A 10,326-nucleotide genomic window follows, 5' to 3' on the forward strand; every position below is an offset into this window, starting at 1 on the left:
TGATGCAGAGCAGACTGATAAATTTTAATTTTGGGTTTGATTTTTGGCCTTTTTTTTTGTAATTAGATGCAAATTTAAAATTGAAAAAAAAAAAAACCAAAAAAACACAGAAAAAGCCACCCCCCAAAAAAAACTAAGGGAAAAAAGGTGAAGTCCATGCATAAATACTCGAAGTAGTGTCACACAAGTGTATGCCCACAAAGGCATTGGCAATAGCTAGAATTTTACAGCTGCAAACACCCGACTAGTCTCTTCTGCTTCCTCACCCACACCGAAAGCATGTGTCCTTTCAGAAATAGGTTTTGAGGGACATTGCAACTACCATAGGACCCAAACAAGGCAACAAAAAGAACTGGGCTTAGAATTTCCTGGCTTTCTACAGGAAAGGTTAAATTGGGCCTAATATTTCAAATAAAGATAGCTTTTAGGGTAGATGTCTTTAGCACGGAGAATTTTCTGAACATATGAACGCTTTGACATTAGAGGATGGCATTCCCCTCATAGTAACGAATAAGCACTGGCTCCCAGCACTGTTACTTGAAGCTGCTTGTGTTAGGAAATCCTGACTCCCAGTGGCAAAAGACTAAAATGTTCCTGAGACTCCGACTGCCAAAATGTTAGATCATTATTACTGACTCCAGCCGTAACAAATTATGACAACTGAGCATTTAGAAATGGGGCTTATAATGAAGAAAATTCAAGCAGGATCAGCACCCTGGAATCTAACAAAAGTGCAGTGAAAAAGTTTAAACCTACATTAGATGAGTATGAAATCACTATACATTTTCTGGCATGTTTTTGCAGCTCAGTCTGAGTTGAATTTTTAAACAATAAAGCCTCATGAAAGGCAAGACACAGGTTTTAGATTCAAACTATGCATGAATGAAAATCCCTAAAAATGCTTTCTGGAATATGTAGCTGCCTACTTTAATTTTCTACCTGTTACAAAACACAGCCTTCTCTCTATTCCAGGATTGTGCTATATGGACTCAGTGTTTCACCATTTGTCTTTCCTTGCCTGGGGTTCAGACCTATAGGGTATCTATGATTCAAAGATTCATTCATTCAAAGGTATGATTCAAATCCTTCAACCCTTTTTTGTCCAGCAGACCAGTACTGAGACAACAGGGCAAAAGGATTTTGCAATCTTTCTGCTAACTCTGTATCTGTACAATGCAAGTAGAACAGCCTTATTTCCAGGAATAAGTTCAAGATCAAGGGGAGAAAACAGAATTCTTGTGCAGCTGGAGCAGAAAAACTTGGAACATATTTAACTTGTATTATACAGCTGGTAATATTACACAATTTCAGGAAAAGAAAGAAAGGTTTAAGATTGGAGAAACTGTTTTATTAACAAATTAATGCTGTGTCTGTCTCAAAATGGTCTACTAAAATATTGATCAAACACAATCACTGGTCTGATTTTTAGGAGAGTGATGAACTATTAGCAATAACAATAATGGTGACCTTGTGAGCCACCAACATTCTTCTTATGCCCTGACAATCACATGAGAAGTGTATACAGGCTAAGCTATAAATCTCAGAATACATCATGGCCTCACCCATAAACCCTGTATGTCTGAGGTGCTAAGTCAGTAAGAGATACTAAAGCACATCTGTAGTTATTACATTAGAAGAGCAGAACAAACAAGACTACATCAGAAATGCTAACAATTGAGTATAGAAGGGACAGCCTATCAACATGCTCACAGGTGACTCGTTTTTGCTTCTTGTTTTAAGTCTGGTGAGTCAGCCTCATCAGCCCAAGAATTCATGGACCAAGTGTAACAGAAACCTGGATTTTCAAAGAAATATAGCAAACTAGATCCAAAATTCCAGTGCTCTGACATTGCACCAGTCAGTTAAAAGGTCAGGGTCTTTAAGCTCAAGAAGGCCAGTCCTTCAAAATGACCCTGGACTGCTTTAAATACCGACAGAGCCTTCAAGGAAGCCTGGATATTCATGCAGAAGATAAGCTCAAGCTCTATGTGTGCTTGCCTCTCAATACAATCTTGGGAAACTAAAGATCTGTACCCTGGCATCAACAAAGTAGTGTTCTGAGATCTCACAGCTTCGAGGCTCTTCACACAGCCCCAGGCAGCTTTTGAGCTGAAGAGACTTTGTAGGGACCTGTATCTAGCCACTAACCTTGGAATCAAGGGTAGTGAAACCAGTAAATATTGTAATCTTTCCCTGGACCTCAGTCTGCTGTATTTTACCCAATTTCCACATAGAACACTGAATAAAGGAAAACATGTCACACTAGCCTTTCAAAACACAAAAGCTGCTCTCCTTAGTCTCCTGCACCATATGCTACTATCAAGTGTGGCGTCCTCAAATTAGCTGTGAATCATTACCAGACCATGCCTGAGCTCAGAATGTCAGAAAGAAATTCATAACTTGATATTGCAAATCAAACTCTAGAAGAACAGAGACTGTGACCACCAAACAAGGCTTGCCTTCACGTAACACTGGAGGAACTTACACCAAAGGAGCATCAGAGAATTTTGTACCCTGACATCAGAGCAGCAAGACAACTCTGCTGACCCAGAAACTCCGAAGGCACACAGATATTGAAGCAGCAGGGTCAGTTTTATTTATCCACAAGCCACACACAAATGTGTGCTTCAACTTCAGCCAGCAAGATGACATGCCAAGCTATGAGCTCATATGGTGTGAGCTTGTGATCTGTCCCACAGAGCAGTAGCTGAGGACAGCTTCAATCAAACGGACCACCTGGGGAGGAAGGTGCCTCTCAGCATGGATAAAGATGGCTCTCAGTCATACCATAAATGCCAAAAATAATGAACAAATGTTCCACAAAATCTAGCCAGTTCCAGCCAAGTTTAAAAAAGAAGACAGAAAGGCAGTAGTTGTTTTACTCTTCTTCATGGTATAAAGCAGCCGTTCATATGTTATATCTGGCTTTTTTAATAGGATTTACTCTTGCATAACCCATATAGCACAAAAGAAAGCAGAACAATGGCACTCACAGGTTCTTGCAGCCTTCATATGGATAAAACAGCACCAGGTGCTCACACACAAAATTAGTTCAGCAAGCTGCATGTACAGGGGACTACACCCAGAGGCATCATGATAAATAAATGTGTAAGCATTTCTGATGATTCCTCTCCCTGTATTGATCCTACCCCTTTCCCCCCGACCTATGTACTCATCAGACCCTTCCTGTTTGCTCATGACTACAGCAACTCAATGAGTAGACAGGAGGCAGTATTTTCACTTCTATCCCATGGGAGAGCCTATGATTTTTGTCATAACTATGCCAAAACTCAAGTTTTAGTACCTGGTATTTGTCTTTGTTCTTCCTACATTCAGTGTTCTTTCAGAAGTAGTTATTGCATTGCTATTCCCAGTAGTGGAAATCATGATGTAGGTGCATAAACAGTGCACACACTTGAAAAGGCCAGTTGTGTTGGTTTGGGCTGAAGCAGAGTTAACTTTCTTCAGAGTGGCTAGTATAGGGCTATGTTTTGGAATTGTGCAGAACACAGGGTTGATAATGTAGAGATGTTTTTGGTATTGCTGAGCAGTTACACACAGCCAAGGCCTTTTCTGCTCTCCGTACTGCCATGCTGGCAAGGAAGTTGGGAATGCATGGGAGATTGGGAGGAGACACAGTTGAGACAGGCGACCTGTACTGACCAAAGGGATATTCCATACCGTATGGCATCATGCTCGATATATAAAGTGGGAGGAAGAAGGAGGAAGGGGGGACTTCTGGAGTGATGGTGTTTGTCTTCCCAAGGAACTGTTACATGTGATGGGCCCTGCTCTCCTGGAGATGGCTGAACACCTTCTGTCTGCGGGAAGCAGTGAATTAATTCCTATTTTTGCTTTGCTTGTGTGTGCAGATTTTGCCTTCTCTATTAAACTGTCTTTATCTCAACCCATGGGCTTTATTAGCTTTTACCCTTTAGATTCTCTTCCCCATCCCATTGGTGGGGGAGTGTGTGAGTGGCTGTGTGGGGCTTGGCTGCTGCCTGGGGTTAAACCATGACAGAAGAGAGAAATCATCACATGACACAAAGTTCTGAGACAAGCTCTGTGCAGTCTCTTCCATGCTTTCAGATGTGGAGCTGACAGTGTTATAGCTTTTACTACTACCAGGCTTGAACTTCTGCTGACTGCCAGTGCAATACAAACAGCAGTGGATTAGCATTAGCAGAGTAAACTGTTTGGCAGGGACTCCTTTGCTACTTGCTGTATTGCTGTTCATACAGTACTGAGCCTGGGAACACTTTGATAAGGCCAGGGCATCACTGCTGTTTCTGTTCTGATGTACTGTACAGGCTGCAACTCCAATGTGAACTTGAGTTGAAGGGACTGTGACCTGCTGATGGGCCCATGATGAAGCAGAGACCCACCTGCAGCCCGTAGAGGAGTCCACGCTGGGGCAGGTAGGTGCCTGAAGGAGGATGTGACCCATGAGATGCTTGTGCTGGAGCAGGTTTGCAGGACTTGTGATCTCACAGGGGACCCACACTGGAGCAGTTTGTGAAGAACTGCAGCCCGTGGGAAGGACCCATGTTGAAGGAATTCAAGGAGGACTGTCTCCCATGGGTGGGACCCCATGCTGGAGCAGGGGAAGCAAAGACTCCCTTGCAGCCCGTGGTGAAGTCCATGGTGAAGCAGCTGCCACCCTGCGGGAACAAGGGGAGGAGTTCATTGCAATGTTACACCAGATAACCTGGCCCAAAAGGACCAGGGATGGAGATTGTAATGGATGTGCCTTTAAATTGTTTAAGCCACGATTTGAGTTGTGTGTTACAGGAATTACTACAGCAGGAAGCACCTGAACAGTGGAGAAGAAGCCTGACAAGAAGCTGTTGCAGTGCAGCAGTGACCTGACCTGAGCCAGATTTGGTGCCCAGTAACACCAAGCAACACACCACCTCTCCTGTCCTGTGTGACCACCAGAACAGATGGAGCCTGAAGTCATCAACTAGATGAACTCAACAGATATTTTGTGGACATTTTATGGACATCTTGCAGGGCTGATCCATAGGCTAAGGGAACACCACCTGTGTACTATATCAAAGAATGGGAAGAGGGGTGGTGGTTAATGAATTTATATTGAATAGTGTGGGACCTGAGCATGATGTAAATGGTATGGAATAAGGAGCGGAATGTGCTGGTTTGGTCTGAAGTAGAGTTAGCTTTTTTCACAGAGGCTAGTATGGGGCTATGCAGAGCACAGGATTGATAATGTAGAAATGATTTTGTTACTGCTGAGCAGAGCTTGCACAGAGTCAAGGACTTTTCTACTGCCAAGCTGGCAGTGAAGTTGGGGGTGCATAGGAAATTGGGAAGAGATACAGTTGGGACAGGTGACCCAAACTGACCAAAGGGATATTCCATACCATAGGACATCTTGCTCAGTATATAAGGTGGCAGGAAGAAGGAGGAAGGGGAAACATCTGGAGTGATGGTGTTTGTCTTCCCAAGTAACAGCTAGGCATGATGGGCCTTGCTCTCCTGGAGATGGCTGAACACCTCCTGCCCACCGAAAGCAGTGAATTACTTCCCATTTTTGTGCAGCTTTTGCTTTCTCTGTTAAACTGTGTTTATCTCAACCCATGAGTTTTTCTAGCTTTTACTCTTTTGATTCTCTCCCTCATCCCATTGGTGGGAGCGTGCGTGAGCAGCTGCGTGGTTCTTGGCTGCTAACTGGGGTTAAACCATGACACTAGTGTAAAAATTCTGTAAATCAGCTCAAAAGCCAACTCTGATTTTCCTTTCCTGTGAGATATATTTTATAATCTATGAGCAGAAGGCCTCACATCTAAACTTGTGCTTATTACAGGCTGCTGATTGTCACCCAGTCACCTCAGCTCTGAAGACAGCAACTCATGTTTCAAATGCAGTTCAGCTTCTAGAAAAGGTTTAGAATGAAGGCAACAAAGAGAAAATCTACTGCTCAGTCATTATCAGTAATAGCCAGGCTGGTACAACACAGTGCAAGGCCACACTGCCTTCAGTGCTGACTGATTAGTACAGCTGAATAGAAGGCTTCTGCAGCACTGACTCTGCACAGCAACAGCTACAGGGACAGCACAGAGATCCTCTTCCTCCTGCAGACTCCTAGAGCTACTGATTCTTAATTAAAGCATTAGGACAGGATTGCTTAGAATTTTTGTAAGTTTTGTTTGTATCAATTGATACAGATTTCTCCTTTATTGTTATTTCAGATATATCTTTCAAAATGTGTTTGTAAGTGTAAAAGGCTAGTAAACTACATTTGGTGTATAAATGATAGACCAGCCCCCTGAAAATCAGAGCAGATTAGCTGTGAAACTGGGGGGAAAAATGACAATGCAGGAAGCTTCCTACCCTAGACAGACAATATGTCCTCTTTTGTATTGCTTGTTTTAGTTCCTTGGCTTGATGGGACCTGGATGACTTTCCTCTAGAATGCAGCCCTAGTTTCCTTTCAGCATTTTATTAATGCTACTCTTCTTATACAGGGAAGAAGGATTAGCACAACATTTGTCACAGCAGTGTTGAATTCTAGAATAATTTTACTAACTTGTAGAGACTGAGAGAGAGGTAGCAATCACCATTTTGTTAAAATAAACTTAAGTAATCTAACTTACCTCAAAGGAATATGCTTTTCCAAGCCCATCTCCTGCTCCTGTGACTACTGGAGAAAGTGAACAGAACAATAAGGATTACATTTGGAGCTCTGCTTTAGCCTGTTCTTTCTGAATCCTTTAATCTTCATCATATGCATGTCTTGAACATTGCTAAATGTTGCTATGGAAACATAGAATCAATATTTTTAAATTTTTATTTCCTTATGACCTTTGCATCTTTTACTTACTTCATCCAGCAATTTTTATTTTGACAGCAAATTCCTCCACTCAGTAACCTATCTGATGTAGGAAGCAATTATCACTTGCATTTTTCAGTGGTGTCAACAACAAACAAGTCAATTGCCTAAGAAGTGGCAGAATTTTCTTCCATATACATATTTTCACAAGTTTTGCTTTGCAAGTTTTGTACTTGTATGCTGGTGGCAGAATGGTAGGAGACAAGGATTAACTGGTGACTGAAGCTGTTATATCAATTTCTCACGCAAGAAATATGTCTGTAAGGAAAGAACATAGCAAACTTGCGCTGTCTATAAAATACTCCTTTCAGAGCTGTCCTATTCAGTTTACTTTTGGATTTAGTGTTACTGGGAAAATAAACGAACTTTGGCATTTGTGAAGCATCCTGAACTTTAAATGATTTGCAAATAAACATCAAAGAGGAAGAAAATCCTTATCACTTTAGAAAAAGGGAACAAATAAATAAAGTAAGAAAGCACCAAAGCAATTTCAAGATAAAATTGCCAAGTGTCAGAGCAAAGGAAAAATTAGTCAATATCAAAAAAATGTGGATTAAGGTCTTCTATACTGCAAGAGACACAAGGAAAGCAAGGTGTTTTTGAATGGTTCAGTTTGTTGCCAATAGAAGAACAATCAGTCTATCATTTCACAGAGAAATGAGATCCCAGGAAAGCAGTGCTGGATCTTTAACTTTCTAGCAGGCCTATAAATTAAAAGCAAGACTCTGTTGGGAAATAAAATTCCACATGCCAACTTTTAATATTCATGACTCTCAGAATCTCATGTGCCACATGATACAGCAAATTGTTCAAGGCTTATGAATTTTACTGGGCCCGGAAGACTTTGTTTATAAAAGGGATAGAGCATAAAACATCCACTAAAGGAAACAAGACTCCCAACCTTCAGTGAAAACAAAGATTTTACACAGAAAATTCCACACACTACTCCTCACCTCATGCACAGAAGGGAGGTCCTTGCCTCACTTAAGTCAAAGTGAGACCTATACACTGACTCAGAAGCATCTGGTGTTCAGGCAGGTTGTCTGCACAGGGACAGATTTAATTTCTTATCAACCCACTGCGAGATGTGCTAATTAAACATATATTTAAGCCAGTCACAACAAGTCTCAGATGCCAGAGAAAGGAATGAAGCACAAGTGAACTGTTCAGGTAATTTCTTAACAAGAAGCTACAATCAGCAATCCAGGAAACTGGGAACCTGTTCATTCTTCCTTCATACTGATCATCAAACAAGGTTAAGAAAAACATCAATGATCAATAGGAAGAAAGTGTTTATTAAACTCTTCTGTTATTTTATGAGAGAGCATACTATCTGTAAAAAAAAACACTGCCAAGTTGCAGCCTTTGAAGCTTTTAGACTAGAGTAGATTTAGCTCGTTAATGATACCATTAAGGATAGGTCACCAATTTGGAGAAAACACACTGGAGCAACATCACCAGGAACAAAGAGAAGTTGCTTTGTAAAGTGGAGAACATATGTTAGACATAAAGTAGTTGCTTCACACACCAGGAAACTGAGGATATAGGCACTGCTATTAAAATGAAAGCATTTGCAGTAGAGAAAAAACATCAGTAGGACTGGGAAGAGAATCCTCATCTGCATACCAGGATATGAGCTGTTACCAGTTTGACTACTTTTCTATTCTTCCCAAGTACTCAAAACCTTCAGGCTCATAAACCCAAGATTTTAAGAGAAAAGAAAAAGAAATCAAGCAAACCACACTTAAGGGAAACTATGTTCTGAAGGTCACAGAGTAAACAAATGCAAGGAAAATTATTCCTGATTAGTAACATAACAATCCACAGCTCAGTAATAAGAAGAAAGTGAAGAAGCTCTTTACCTGCCCATTCTCCCATTGATCGAAAGAAAGTCTGATGCAAAGAACTCCAGATACGTGGGAATATATATTTCATAAATCTGATGCATTTTATCAGAGAACAGAAACAGATCAGACCCCCAATAAGAGTGAGTAGCTGATGCTGGAACACTTCCATGGTGAGTGAAGGCATGTATGTGAGCTAGTATGAATCAGACGCTGCCTGCCTGGGAAATGCCTCTTTCCAGCACACTGATAGTCTCTGAGCCTTGGCAGAGAAGTGAAAAGTCTAATAACTCACGTGGTTTCATTTTACCAAGGAATGTCCAGAGTTTAGATTAGAATAACATTGCTCCATTACACCCAGATTTCTGAACTACTGAAAAAGTACAAACTGTATAATGATATCTGGTGCTTGCATTAGAGAAAAGGTTTCACTCCTTTTCTGGAAACTTCAGGAAAAAAACAAAAAGTATTTTTATTGTTATTGTTTAGCATTCATAGAGACTAAAGATAGGTCTAAACCGATCCCCTGAAAAAGAATACTCCAAACCTTGGGGATAACAGAGATTAACAGTACTTCTCACAGTGAAGAGTTAAACTGTAGCCCATACATTTCCAGGGCAAATTCATACTGAAAGCAGAAAAAAAGATTTATCTACCAGTTCAAAGACGAAATCATAAAAGGCTACTGAAGTCACCTAATTCTTTTTACAAAGAGGAAAGCAATATTTTATAACTTTTCACAGAACTTTCTGAAAAGAGGTTAATATTGCACCATTTAACAAATGGTGCAATTATAGCATGAACAAGTACAGTGATACATTAAAGAGATAATAGATCTTTCAGTTTTTCTGAGCAAAGTGTGTTTGAACTAATATTAAAGCTGAGGACATGTATCAAAACCTTAATAGGAAAAATGCTCAACAGACTGGTATCTCACTGCAAGACAGATGAAATCAATAAAATTCATACAGCAAGTGATTAAAAAGTTTTTTAAAACTTAAAATATGCAGTTTCTCAGGGAAGGCACAGAAACAATTTTCACTCTTCTTCATAGTGGCAATTTGAAACCTTACCATTTTTCCAAGATCAGTTTAAAGGGGAGAAGGCAAACACTGATCCTTATACATGTGCTGATAATATGGTAAAATAAAATTTGTCTATATTCTTCCACATTTAACATGAGTCATCTGTAAATTTGACATGCAGAAATCTCCAGCTGAAGAACAGCAACCTGTCATGTTGTTACTGACAGCTGTTACTGAAAGAAAACCACAACACGCACAGGCATTACAAATAAAGATGATGCCTGAATCATAAGAAAGCTAACACCAACTTACCTGCAACAAGATGAAAAAATCCTTGCCATCTGAGCTCAACAACAACCCAGTTTCCTTACACTTCAGCTGTCTTAATTTTTCCCCTCTTGTTTTACTTCATAAGTAAGGCCAGTCAAATAAATAAATTTTAAAAATCTGAATATTACATTTACATAAATATTTACAATCAATCACAAGTTACCCAAAGAATCACTCAGTATTCAAGGAATACTTCAAACTTTGAACAAATTGCACTGTTTTCCGTATGCAAAAATGACACAAAATACCTCTCTTATAGTATAATATAATAAATAAA

General features: G+C 40.2%; 1 protein-coding gene across 1 annotated transcript in view; it reads right to left on the bottom strand.

Annotated features, from left to right (window-relative positions):
- The window catches only part of HSD17B3 (hydroxysteroid (17-beta) dehydrogenase 3), a gene marked incomplete at its 3' end in the record, with an annotated part of 23,997 nt that extends 15,131 nt beyond the window's left edge, over nucleotides 1–8,866 (bottom strand). The window contains exons 1-2 of the mRNA XM_009073396.1: nucleotides 8,713–8,866; nucleotides 6,615–6,661 (exon numbers count right to left, since the gene is read on the bottom strand). Coding sequence (XP_009071644.1) covers nucleotides 6,615–6,661; nucleotides 8,713–8,866 — 201 coding nt within the window. The remainder of the gene's footprint in view (nucleotides 1–6,614; nucleotides 6,662–8,712) is intronic.
- Nucleotides 8,867–10,326: the final 1,460 nt, after the last annotated feature.

The sequence above is a fragment of the Acanthisitta chloris genome, unplaced genomic scaffold, assembly GCF_000695815.1.
Source record: "Acanthisitta chloris isolate BGI_N310 unplaced genomic scaffold, ASM69581v1 scaffold4064, whole genome shotgun sequence".
Taxonomy (NCBI): domain Eukaryota; kingdom Metazoa; phylum Chordata; class Aves; order Passeriformes; family Acanthisittidae; genus Acanthisitta; species Acanthisitta chloris.